This window comes from Misgurnus anguillicaudatus, chromosome 22 (assembly GCF_027580225.2).
Source record: "Misgurnus anguillicaudatus chromosome 22, ASM2758022v2, whole genome shotgun sequence".
NCBI lineage: Eukaryota > Metazoa > Chordata > Actinopteri > Cypriniformes > Cobitidae > Misgurnus > Misgurnus anguillicaudatus.
This window is the reverse complement of record NC_073358.2, coordinates 7,345,010-7,358,906: the sequence shown is the minus strand read 5'-3', so window position 1 is coordinate 7,358,906 and position 13,897 is coordinate 7,345,010. Positions and strand designations below refer to the sequence as shown.

Genomic DNA, 13,897 nt, shown 5'->3' with positions numbered 1-13,897 from the left:
GCTAGTTATTTTAGTTTGTATGTAAAGTTTTAAATATTATTATCCCCCTGGAGCCAGAAGTGGATTATTTCTGTGAAGGATCGATAGACTTTTTGGGGCTTCATATCACAAGCACCATTTACTACCATATTAAAGCTTGGAACAACCAGGAAATTTTCATTACATAACTCAGATTGTGTTCGTCTGAAAAAAGATAATTATATACTTTGAGGATGGCTTGAGGGGGAATTAATCATGGGGTAATTTTAATTTTTGGCTGAACTATCCCTTTAAATGTCACATCCTAAAGTGTCTTAGGTAAAAGACTAATAGTGAGTTCTTTGTGATCTAGCTTCACGAGATGGCTAAACTGAAGCTTTTGAAGAACCTGACGAGTCTTACAATAGCAGAGAACCCTGTTGCAGGCTTGCCCCACTATCACCTCTTCCTAATCTTTCATCTGAGGTCGCTGGAGATACTAGACGGACAGCCAATCAGTGCACAGGAAAGAGAGGAGGCCAATCGGCGTTTTCACATGGGTACAACATCTCACCTTTAAAGCAACACTATGGGCTCTATCTTACACCCGGCGCAATGCAGCGCAATGCGCGACGCAAGTGTCTTTCGCTAGTTTCCACCCTAATTTTCACGTTTAGCGCCGCGTTGTTTAAATAGCAAATGCATTTGCGCCCCCTTTGCGCCCATGGGCGTTCTGGTCTGAAAAACGAGGTGTGTTCAGGCACATTGTTGGCGCGTTGCTATTTTGAGGCAACTAAAATAGACTACGCCATTGACCAACAAAAACCTGGTCTACAGTCTAAAGTCAATGGCGCAATATGTTTTATGTTATTTAAAGAGCGCATTAGGAATATGCGCCTATAAACGGGAGGACAACGCGGGTTTGCTTATCACAAAGTACATGAATGCGCAGCAGCACAAAAATGCTTTAAAATATGAAAGATTAAATGATTGAATGTAAAAGATTATTATTGAGTCTCTTGGACATAAATGAGGACTAATTATGAGACGTTAGAAGGCGCAAAGAGCTGCTTCACCTGCAGCCTGGTAAGTAAATAAATGCTTTGCTTTAAACAAATGCATCTGTTTTTAAATGTTTTTTTTTTTTTAATGCTACCTCACGGATTTATTGTATATGATGACTCTGTACCTGTGGATATGGTGAGATGAGAAACATTTTTAAGTAATGCTAAAAAGAACTCTGCTAAAAAAACGCTGTCCAAAGTGCTGAAACGTGCGGAGAGCCGTTTCTTTATCTCCTGTTTGTTACAAATAAAGTATTTTTAGAGTACAAACCTTATCTTACATACTTGTAAATTATTTTTTGATGATATTGGATAGCCATACATTTAAAGCAATTAAAAGCCTGCTTTTTTACTTCCATGACTAAAAGAAAACGGGTTTTAAAGGTTTTAATAAAAAATTAACAATTTCAATACAAGTGAAAAACAACAAAATTTTTTTAACATTAATCTTAAACTGGGGATCTTCTTCCTCCGCTTAGTTTTTCAGTTTACAAAGTCCGTCATCTAAATAGGGATTAGACATAGCGCCAGCGCAACAGGCTTTTAAAGGGGAGGAGAGCTGAGACTCTCATTGGTTTATCGAACGTTACGCCCAAAATACTCCCATTACAATAGGACCAACCCTTTTCGACCATGCGCTCGGCGCACAAACCATTTTTCACGTCGTTAAATTAGCCAAAGTGGATTCGGACACGCCCATTTAGACGTTGCGCTGTGCGCTTTAGACAATGCGCTTAGATCGTTAAAATAGGGCCCTATGTAGTTTCCATATTAAAATGACTTACAGCTCCCCCATGTGGTTGAAAAGCGCAACAGTGCCTGGTATCAGACACTCTTCTGCAGGCAGTGTTTCCTACCCTCCACCGCCACTTTCAGAGTGTGCTTGTAGCAGCTAGGAGGCTGCTCAGGTTGCAGCAACAGTACAATTTGTCCAGTTAAAAGTTGTTCTATCACTGAAATAATTGTATTTAAAGGTAAAAAACATACATAGTGTTGCTTTAACACAGCCTACACATATTTGTACATAGTTGTTCAAATCTGAGCCTCTTGCTGTCCTCACAGAGGAGGTGGAGCATCTGGAACAAGAGCTTGAGTTGAAGGCTGAGGAGATTTCCAGGTTGCAGAGAGAGCAGACAGCAGCACTGGAAGAATTGGAGAGGCAGGAAAGAGCCAATCAAAACCTGCGACAGAAAAACCAAGAGCAGGAGCGCAGCTATGAAGAGCTCAGGAGAGAACTGGACACTAATTCTGAATTGGTGGGTGCTGTAGTCTTTGTTGAGATCAATGATAGTGTGAGCAGGGATGAAATGGCCTCAAAGCTTGAGGACTGGGTAATACAGTATGTGACCCTGGACCACAAAAGCAGTTGTAAGTCACACAGGTTTATTCGTAGCAATAGCCAACAATGCAATGGGTCAAAATTATCAATTTTTTCATGTTATTAAGTAAAGATTATGTTCTATGAAGATATATTGTAAATTTCATTCTGTAAATATATTAAATTATTATTTATCATTAGTAATATGTGTTGCTAAGCACTTTATTTGGACAACTTTAAAGCGTAACTAAACCCCTGTTCAGAGCCTGACTCCACCCACTGTTAATATTTGAAAAAATGCAAGAAAAGTGGGCAGATCCCAACGGAGATAGAGGGGACGAACTAACCTCACACCAAGTGTGTGGTGAGATCGTAACAAGGGCGTGGTGAGCTTGAACCTGCTTACGTCACGAGTTACTTTTTGGACCCAACATCCAATAGGTAAATTCAACTGCAGTAGCCACCGTTCAACCTGAAGAGGGCAGCACTCAGACGTTTTTACACCATATATTGTAGTATTGAAACACTTTATATCCAAATGTCAAAAAACTGACTAAAATCAATGAACAGCACTAATAAAGCATCATTTTTGCAGATCAGTAACTAAAAAAAGTTGGTTTAGGGTTTAGTTACTCTTTAAAGCGATTTTTTTTTAAACCCTCCTCTCGGCCAAATATTGTCTTATCCTAACAACACATATCCTAACATACATCAATGGAAAGATTATTATAAATTATGTATGAACCTCAATTTCCAAAAATGACCTTATGGTTTTGTGGTCCAGGGTCATATATAGTGAATGGGCCGTTCCTCTTGTCATTTGAAAACACGTTTTAGTTTCAGTGGAACACAAGAGGAGTTTTTGAAAAACTGTGACCCTGTTCTTTTTTGTACAATGAAAAGTAAATGGGAACCGAGGTTGTTAGTCACTTACATTCTGTTTCACATAGCCTGTTGTATATAGTGAGTAAATAGTAGGGATGCACGAATACATAATTTCAGTGCCAATACCGATATTCTATTACTTATTCTAGAAGTGCAGAGCGTACAAACTGCAATTCTGTTGTTACCCAATTCAAAATAATCACTCGAGTTCTTATGTATTTTTATGCCCCATTTGATTGCTAATACATAATCTGCCCTGATCAACAGCTGTTTTTAAATAATTGGCCGATGTCCGATAGTGGGGAAAATGCTAGTTTGAAACTTAAAATACAAAACTATTAAAGGGATAGTTCACTCAATGGCAACATAATAATTTACTTGGCTGTGAATGGCAAAAATGGCAGCCAGTTACATAAAATAATGTTTTACACTAATTATTAAAAGTTTTCTTGAAGGGATATCAGTTATCATTTACTCACTCTCAATTTGTTTCAGACTTGTATACATTTCTTTGTTCTGCTGAACACAAATAAAGATATTTAAAAAGAAAAATTGTAACCAAGCAGATCTGGGGCACCATTGACTTTCATAGTACTACTCTACTATTTAAGTTAATGGTGCCCCAGATCTGTTTGGTTACAGACATTTTTCAGACAATCTTTATTTATGGTCAAAAGAACAAAGAAATTAATACAGGTTTGTAACAACTTCAGGGAAAGTCAATTATTACATAATTTTGAACAATCCCTTTAACTCTTTCCCTGCCAGCATTTAGAAAATTATTATTTTTCACAAAAGTTTAATGCCTTGCAGGAAATGTTCTTCTTTAAATATATACACATACAATATATCAAATGAAAGAACGAAAAATGCTTTTTATCCTACCTTTATTTGTTCTCTTTTTATCACCTTTCAAATATGGGTAGGCTTCTTATAAAATAACACATTTTGAGCAAAAAGCTGAGATAATTGCGTTTTTGTGAAAGACTTTTGATCAGATTTAGAGCGATGATCAAAACATACACGGAGTTTGAACTGTTTGCCCAAAGTGGATACTTCCAGGTTTTATTAGCTGGTTAAGAGTGCCACCTGATGGATAATAGTGAAAATACAGATTGCCGGAAAAACTCAGCATTGGCAGCATTAGCGTTTTCTCTTAATTGACGAGTTAACTCGTCAATGGCAAGGAAATAGTTAAGATATAAAAATAATTTTATGTAATTGGCTGCCATCTTTAAATTATTATGTCATCTTGATAAATACATTTTATTTTAGAGCATTTCCTTATGAACCATCTTCGAAAGTTAAATCTTATTTCATTTCCAAATCTCTTGAGCTTGCCCCCTCAGTATTCAATGGGCACTTAAGTATGAGACTTTCCCAACTTTCCTTCCTGTCTGTTTTCAGCCAGCTCTCTCTTCTTACTCCACATGTTATTCAGCTGCTCTTAAGGTACCTGGTGAATGGTGCTGAAAGGTTTTTGTGTTGCATTATTCATCCAATAAACTAACCACTTTTAAAATTTTTAAAGGCACAGTAGATTTTTGCAATAAATATAATTGATCCACACAGAGCCGTAGGCAGAAGTGGTACTTGTAGTATCTAGCATTCAACTCTGTTGTTGCTTCTATTAAAACACATTCTGGGCTTACATTATAATTTATAAAACTTTATTTCAATTGTGCCTTTAAATATCTTCCCTCAGTTTAGCTTCCACCCATGTTGATTTTTTGCACTTTTCTGCACCTGTGCTCTTGATTAAACTGTCTGCATGTCTTTCTTCACCTTTGCTCCTCAATCTCAGCTTCCACTTCACACTCCTCTGCTGGATTCTCTGTGTCAGGTATCCATATAGTCTGTTACCCATAAGCCACCCTGATCACTGTATGATGTCCACGTTGTTTTCTGTGCTTGCAGGTGCACTTTAAGTTGTCCTGTGCTAGACAGTGATGTTGATGGTATGGCGATGCCATGATATTAAGCATGTTTTTGCATGTACAAATGTTGATGTGTGCATGAGTATGGACAGTATCATGATATACTTTATCCTCCGAATAAGTGCATATAAAATGTTATTTTATGATGAGAGGTTTGTAGTAGAGTGTTGATGATTAATTTTGTGGTACAATATTAAATGACCTTGTTTGCGTTGTGCAGCTAAAGCAGAAGACAGTGGAGTTGACCCGAGCCTGTCAGAAACACTATGAGCTGGAGCAGGAATTGGCCTTTCATAAAATAGACGCCAAGTTTGAGCCTCTTCCATTTTCTCCAGACCCTGTAAGTTGATCAATGCCAGTTTTCTGAGTCAAATAATCCATTGCATTATTGCTGTTATTCCAGATTCTCCATGTTTTTTAGCAGGTGGAGATGGTGAACCTGTCTAGCGAGAGTCCTTACATAGGAAAGGCTTGTCAGAAAAGGAATAAATTGAATATTGCTTTAGAGGAGAGAGGTGCACAAGACCAAAAGCAGCACCTGACAGAAATAGATGCCCCACGACAGGATGGCGTGTCCAGAAATGCCCAGCTCAGAGGTATATAGAATTGAGTTTATATATTTATGCATTTGGCAGACGCTTTTATCCAAAGCAACTTACAGTGCATTACAAGCTATACATTTTTATCAGTGTGTGTGTTCCCTGGGTTCAAACCCATGACCTTTTGCGCTGCAAACGCAATGCCCTACCAATGAGATATACAGGAACACCACAAATATATTTAGAATATTTTTGGTATCTATGGCAAGGATTATCAAACTGGGGTCCGGGAACCCAATGGAGCCTCCAGGACGTTCTAGGGGCTCCCCAGAAAAGTTAAGAGAAAAAAGCCAAAGAAAATTTGTAACATTTATTTATTAGGGGTTTATTTCTAATTTCTTGGTACATCCATTTCAGAATAATGTATATTTTAGTCTTACTTTTTTATGTATGGTTCCACACAAAAGGTTCATCATATTTGGGGGTCCTTAGCACCATAAAGTTTGAAAACCCCTTAAGTGCCTTAAGTGTCGAAACACCTTTTGCAGTATTCATAATGTTTACATCTCTGCACTTTTCCTAACATATATGTTTTTAGCTGAGGAGCGATTGAAGCAATTACATGAAGAAATCGAAGAAAAAGAACAGCAAATTCTCAAAGTCAGCGAGGAGCTTCGGCAGCTGGAGGAAACTGTTTCTCAAAGACGGGTGAGATGTTGCCCTTTAACACATCTTCTGTGAACTGTGAATTGCCTCGTCATGGGTAAACCCTATAATGGGGGAGTACAAGTTAACATCTTTGATTAAATATGATCTGCCCATATATACAGTATCATTTAATTTTAAGGTGTCATTTTCACACAGATCGTTGAGGCGGAGAAGGATCAGCTCAGGCAGGAGCTTCAGAGGAGGATACAGAGGCTGGGAGCTCTGAGAGAAGAGATGAAGATCCTGGAGAAACAACAAGACAGACAGAACACAGAGAAGAATCAAGCCCAGGATGAAATGGAAGAGCTGCAGAGTGTTTTACAAGGCCTGGATCCCAGTGACCCCAGATATGTCAGTTCCAGTCATTTCTATACATTATCTTGCTGCCTTTATGCTATTAAAAGCACACACTTTACACAATTTTCAATGTAAACACTCTTTTATTTTTTTCTGGGGAGAAAATACATGAATTTAGTGTGGCATGTACCTTTAGCTACAGGAAGATTGTGAACAAATGGTTCCTCCTTAAAGCAATAGATCATCAATAAATTGAGTTCTCTTATCATTTTGCCAGGGTTTACTAAACAGAACCCAGGCACAGAAAACATTACTTAACACAAAATTTGATTGATAAACAGAAAAACCCACATGGGGACAAACCAGCTGAAACTTTACAAATCCATATCTAAACAGGGTAAGATGCAGATCTGTCCAATAGAAACAAGCTCAGGACCACAAACACAAGGGTATTAAATAGAGGAACAAATAATGAAGGCAACAGGTGAGGGGAATGAAACAATAATGAGATAATTAATGTGGAGACGAGGGGGTGGGGTCTTGACAGGAGACCGGAGAGCATATGGCACGCCAAAACAGACAATGGCCATGTGCCTCCACACAAAACATGGGACTGCCATGATCCTGACACAAAACTAGAAAAAGTGAGGCATGTTTTGTGTGGAAGCACATGGCCACTGTCTAGTGGTGGGCAGAGCAAGGCTTCGTGAAACACTAAAACAGTTGAATCAATTGTGCCGTACGTTTCGGAGCTTCGAAACACCAATCCGAAACCGCCTCCACAGTGACACCTAGCGGTCGTTTGCATGTCTTTACATGAAGCAGCCTTGACAAGATTTTAGACGAGCGCTGACAAATTGTATCCCACATGTTGTTTGATAGACACACAAGTGATAGAATGGGAGAATGGATAGTGCTCTCGACTCTCATGCGTAACTTAGATCTTAGGATCGAACCCGGGAAATGCATGCGCTGCACAATCATAATAAAGTGCTTTTTGTTGTTGTTTGACAACTACATGAGCTTTTACTCTCACAATTGTCGATAACTATAGGCTATTCGGGTCTATTTAATAAAAAAAAATAGAATAGAGATATACCAAATAATAAGAGATTCATAAAATATATCAAGCCATAATATGCCACATTGTTTACATATAAAGATCTTTATTTACATATATAAATCGTTGATAATGTGTTGATAAACTCAACCAGCTTCTTTTTTACATATAATTTCTCCAGCCTTTGAAAACATTCTCACACAAGGGACACTTGTTGCTGGCATGCATTTTTTGTAAGTAGCCTAAGTGTTACATACCTATGAGGAAAAATTACTTCTTTTCAGTAATTTATAGTATTTGATCTGGCCAAAAACGCATCTATGAGGTATTGTCAGATTTGTTTCATACCCTGTCAGTTTAAGATTCGACGCAGATTCGACAGGTACGCCACCTTTCGAAATACTTGTGAAATGCACCGTTTGGTGTTTCGAATCACTTCATCACGTGACATTGGTGTTTCGAATCACATTTCGGAGCAGTGTTTCGAAACATTTACGCTTCGGGATCTCGACACAGTGTCGAAACGTAGTTTCGCGGGAGCCATCCCTACCACTGTCTGTTTTGGAGTGCCATGTATCATACTCACCCTTTTGCCATTCTAGGTGTATATTATGTCTTTTATTCAGGCAAACACAATCAAAGTTAGATATAGTTAAATATTATCCTGGAACTTCCTAATGCGTTGAATTGTGCCTGCTTTTGAAGCTCCAAAAATGTATGCTTCCATAATGAAAGTAACCAATACAATTCCAGTGGGTTCATATATGCATTCTGATGCAAAACCGATACATTTATGAAAGAAATCAATTCATAATTTGAGCTTGTTTAGTAATCGTTAGCATATGCATGCTTCATCTATGGTAAAATCACAATAATGCACTGCCTCAGTGGCTTAGGCCCTGTGTTCACCTGAGGCCTGTGTTTTTGTTTTTGTTTCCAATGGAAGCACTGCGTTTTAAAAATGGTGCGGGACAAAGACCACACCAACCAACCGTGCATCGTACAATGACTGGTAAAGAAAACAGCAAAGCACTTATGAGGGGAACACCAAATGCGAATTCAACGATTTGCCCCATTAGATTACATGCAAAGTCAATGAATAGATGCAAACTCATGCAGGCGATGCGAATGACACGAATTGGGCGGCACAATTGCCACGAAAACATCCACTATTCACTTCAAACGCATCTTCGAGCAAGTTGAAAATATTCAACTAAAAAAATTGCATGACACGAAGTTAAATCCCACAAGTAATCTAGAGCGAGAAACGCGATGCTTTGCTTTTGGTGTGTACGCAGCATTAAACTAGAATTATAGTTCCGTTTTTATGATTATGCGAGGGTCCGTAGGGCAATCGTGCGGTTTGCCCGTGAAAAAAAAAACAAGTAAAAAAAACTAGAGTCCTGGCTTTAGCTGAAGAAACACTGGCAAGTGCCTACATTTGTCTTTTTTTTAAGAGCTCATTGTGTTTTTAGTCTGTTTAAACACTTTGGAGAACACAGGGTCTTATTGTTTTGAAAAAAATGTCAGTAACACTAATATAAAACTGAAACAAATGTTCAGTAATCATATTAATATTTATACTTATAATAATTATAATAAAATTATGATGATAATTATACATATTTTCACCATGAACCGTAGGCTGATTATAGTTGCCAGGCAACTTGAGGTATACTATTTAAATACACTTAATGGGATGTGCAGTCACTGGTGTGTGATAGGTCATTTAAATATGGATTATTGAAACAAATTAATAATATATCAAATGCCATAATGTTGTCCTCTTGAAGAAAGCATGCGTGTGCATAAATTATGAGAGAATTTTCATGTGTGGGTGTAAACTATTCCTTTAATCAGTCCTTCCAGTAAAAAAATCACATGATTTTACGCATAATCAGCCAAAGTTCACATATTTATGTGGGGGCCAAATTTTTTAAAATACGCCGCACTTTCGCAGCATAAATTGCAGACTTCCGTGCGCAAAATATGCAGGGCTTGCATGATTTCATAACCTCCGCATTTTTTTAGCAAAAATCACAAGTGGAAAAATGTTGCATTTACTACACACAAGCGCCATGGAAACGTTATGAAGTGACGTGATTAAGCTTTTTGCAAGTTCCTGCAATTTCATCGCATAAATTGTATAAATATCCTGCATATTCCATCACATTTTTTTAAAAAAAACGTGCCGCAAGATCAAGGATTTTTGCCTGCAACAATCACAAAAAAACTCTGCGTTTTTCTGGAAGGACTGTTTAATACAACTTAACCATGCTAAAATACACAATAAGCACAAAGCTATGATGCAAACATGCACAGCCTACATAAAGGGGATCTCTTTAACCTAGTTTGCATGTTGAGAAGGATGGCATTTAGTTATTTAGCTTAATTAAATAATATTTGAATGAAAATATGTGGTTTTAAAAATGTTTTTAAAAGCAATAACGCTCCCTGCTGTGTTGTAAATATAGTCAGCATGCATGGATGAATGTTTCATTGTTTCTTGCAGGAAAAGACATGTTTTTGAACAGTTTGTTACTTTTAACACCCAAGTGTGATCACTCACTTAAATTAAAGTTTCTGCTTACTATACAGTATCATTTATATCAAAAGCCATAACAAGTCGCTAAACTATATTTTATTCAGATTGAATTTAATTTGTTATATAACAATAAGGGCATTTCTTTCTAAAAACAAATAATGAATTTGTTTGGCATTTAAATAGTGTAGTGTTGTGGTACCTCCCTAACAACAAGGGTGACAATAATAAGATGACGTTCCCTATGGAGTTAATCGCTTCTATCCCATGATGCGCAGGATTAAAGAGACCACTGATTACAAGCATAAGACATTAAAGCGCTGTCCCTTTAAGAAACAAAGCAGCACTTCTGTCTTTAGGGGAAGCCTGTTGATGCTGTGGGCGGAGCCAGAGAAGTTCCTCACTCCCTGCCGGTCATGGCCTCAGACACTGATTGGCTGAAGGGAAAAGTTTCCTGTGTTGATTCAAAGAGCGGAGTCGAAGGGAGAATGGGAATAGTGCAGGCATAGAGAAGGAGGGGGTGGGGAATGATGTCCAAAGGAGGGGGCTATAGTTTAGTGATAGTTGGACTCTGAAGACGAAAGCTTTAATGTTTAAAGTAGAGAACAAACCTTAAAGAAATAGGAAATGCTTCCCTGTTACATCTCTGAGGGGCAACAGTAGAGGAAAACTGGAAATGTAGAGATAGAAAGCGAAAGAGATGGCAGCTGTACCGCTATAGTAAGTACCCCACTGGGGCAAAGGAGGGGCTCATGGTTGGCTGCTGTCATACTACAGTTTAGGGCTGTCGAAGTTGTTTTTAGAAATTATTATTGCTATCTAACTTCATACACTTTTCATTATTGAACTTCATTGCAGTATGATATATCTGGATTTTGAGATTTGTATGTTCATTTTTTTTTACAGGAAATTGCAATGGAATTATGTCATGATATGCTCGCTTACATATTTTACATGCTTTTATTATGTTTGAAAGCTGTTCGCGTAACAAAAATGCTCAGCATTCTTTAACCCTTTTTCAATAAATACTAGGCTTGGAGTGTGCAAATGAGTATGTAAATAATACATTATGTGTAAATAATGCTAAATGAAAATGTTACGCTATAACTGTTTCCAGGAGTGAGATAAACTGCCAGGATAGGAAGGGGAAGTGGAGGAGCGGAGAAAGTAAAGAATGCAGAAGTCCACAACTGCTTATCTGTTTTATACAGTGTGCATAAAGAGTTGAATAAAAGCAACTGAACGATTCATTTAAGTGTTACCACATTAAAAACACAATATTTTTTATAGATCAGATCTGCATAGCTTTGAGTTGAACAGACTTGCATCTTTAATTCTGAAGGTGTATGTTTGAATGTTTAAAATGATTTTTGTAGACAAAAATATACAAATTAATGATTTATTATACCATAGGGCTGCTAAATGCTTTATTCTGATTGGTTGACAAATGTTCTAAAGGTGTGCATTATTTTTCAGGAAACGCACACCTATGAAGTAGTTCCAGGTCTGCATTACAGTTCCATACCACTACGCCAAAATACTAGATTTATTTAGTTTCAAGAAATAAAGCCTAAATATGTGTGGTAGCGAAGGAAATCAATTAAAAACAATTAATAAAATTATAAAACAAATAAATAAACACTGATTGCCTGCTTTTACAGTTTTCATGGTCAACACGCAACTTCCGGTAAACTTAGCTAAGAATAAATAATAACAAAGTACTTTAAACGTAGTTTATTTATATAACAAGCAAAATAAACAACACGTAGATTACATAGGAAACCAAAACATTTGTTATTTTTCTACAAGGTATTTGTTCAAGAGTTCAGTTTAGCAACTAGTCAGACCATTAAAAAAACTGAAACCGGAAGTAAAGTTCGGACCAGGCGCGTATCGCGTCACCGCACGTGCGTCTGATGAAACCGCCTATTAAGCTAGAACAAATTAATCCATAAATACCGGAAAAAAATATTAAAGGCGGAGTCCACGATGTTTGAAAAACGCTTTGGAAAAGGAGACGGGCCGACTACCAAAACACATTTATAGCCAATCAGCAGTAAGGAGGGTGTCTACTAACCGACATTCTTGCAGGGTTGCGTATGTGTGGGGCGGATCTATCAACAGAAGGTCCAGATTCTATTGGGGTAGGGGCGTGTTTGTTTAGCCGATTTCAAATATCAACATTGGCTTTCAAACATCGTGGACTCCGCCTTTAATATTGATAGTTCACATTTTTCTCAATAAAGCAAACACAAGTGAAATGCTCTCAGACAGCAAATGTAGTGAGTTTGATAACTTCTTCTCTGAGAAAATCAATAATATCAGAAAGGTGATCAGCACATCCTTGAGCTGCGCTGGGGTCAGACAAGTCAGACCACAATCAGAAAGTAGCTACGATGTCTGATTTCGAAGCAGTTGATGGTAAAATTTTGGAAGAAACAGTACAGCATCTTAAAACATCAACCTGTGCCCTTGACACACTCCCAACATCTTTTTTCAAAAGTGTCTTTAACTGTTTAGAAGCAGATCTCCTAAAAGTGGTAAATTCATCACTTCACTCTGGGACTTTTCCAAAGTCCCTTAAAACTGCAGTTGTTAAGCCCCTCCTGAAAAAGAGCAACCTAGATAACACTGTATTGAGCAACTACAGACCAATCTCAAATCTTCCTTTCATAGGCAAGATCATTGAAAAAGTTGTTTTCAATCAGCTGAACAAATTCTTAATTTCTAATGGTTACTTTGACATTTTTCAATCTGGTTTCAGACCACACCACAGTACAGAGACAGCGCTCATAAAGATAATAAATGATATTCGCCTCAACACAGACACAGGCAAACTATCAGTGCTGGTGCTACTCGACCTCAGTGCTGCTTTTGACACTGTCGATCACAACATACTTCTTGACAGGCTGGAAAACTGGGTCGGACTTTCTGGGGTGGTCCTGAAATGGTTCAAGTCATACTTAGAAGGGAGAGGTTATTATGTAAGTATAGGTGGCCATAAATCTGAGTGGACATCCATGACATGCGGAGTCCCGCAAGGCTCAATTCTTGCGCCACTCCTGTTCAACCTGTATATGCTCCCACTAAGCCAAATAATGAGAGAGAACAAAATTGCCTATCACAGTTATGCAGACGACACCCAGATCTACTTAGCTCTATCCCCTAACGACTATAGCCCCATTGACTCCCTGTGCAAATGCATTGATGAAGTTAACAGTTGGATGTGCCAAAACTTTCTTCAGTTAAACAAAGAGAAAACTGAAGTCATTGCGTTTGGAAACAAAGATGAAGTTCTCAAGGTGAATGCAAACCTTGACGCTAGGGGTCAAACAACTAAAAATCAAGTCAGGACTCTTGGTGTGATTCTGGAGTCTGACCTTAGTTTCAGAAGTCATGTCAAAGCAATAACTAAATCAGAATACTATCATCTCAAAAATATAGCAAGAATTAGATGCTTTGTTTCCAGACAAGACTTAGAGAAACTTGTGCATGCTTTCATCACCAGAAGGGTGGATTATTGTACTGGCCTCCTCACTGGCCTTCCCAAAAAGACCATTATACAGCTCCAGCTCATTCAGAACGCTGC

The 13,897-nt window shown here is 37.9% G+C and overlaps 1 protein-coding gene and 1 long non-coding RNA gene across 8 annotated transcripts in view; one reads left to right on the top strand and one right to left on the bottom strand.

Annotated features, from left to right (window-relative positions):
* The window catches only part of cntrl (centriolin), a 40,292-nt gene that overhangs the window by 4,014 nt on the left and 22,381 nt on the right, over positions 1-13,897 (top strand). For 4 of the 7 annotated variants that reach the window (XM_073860894.1, XM_073860891.1, XM_073860893.1 and 1 more), the window contains exons 5-10: positions 332-518; positions 2,085-2,278; positions 5,383-5,502; positions 5,584-5,758; positions 6,300-6,409; positions 6,566-6,760. In XM_073860894.1, coding sequence (XP_073716995.1) covers positions 332-518; positions 2,085-2,278; positions 5,383-5,502; positions 5,584-5,758; positions 6,300-6,409; positions 6,566-6,760 — 981 coding nt within the window. Of the gene's footprint in view, positions 1-331; positions 519-2,084; positions 2,279-4,981; positions 5,069-5,159; positions 5,184-5,382; positions 5,503-5,583; positions 5,759-6,299; positions 6,410-6,565; positions 6,761-13,897 lie in introns of those variants that run through there. The other 3 variants (XM_073860892.1, XM_073860895.1, XM_073860896.1) reach the window with 3 other exon arrangements.
* Positions 6,294-7,125, bottom strand: LOC129440970 (uncharacterized). Its single transcript, XR_012365463.1, has 4 exons — positions 7,058-7,125; positions 6,897-6,933; positions 6,564-6,652; positions 6,294-6,471 (listed from the first exon to the last, which is right to left on the bottom strand). It is a non-coding gene; the product is annotated as an uncharacterized lncRNA (long non-coding RNA).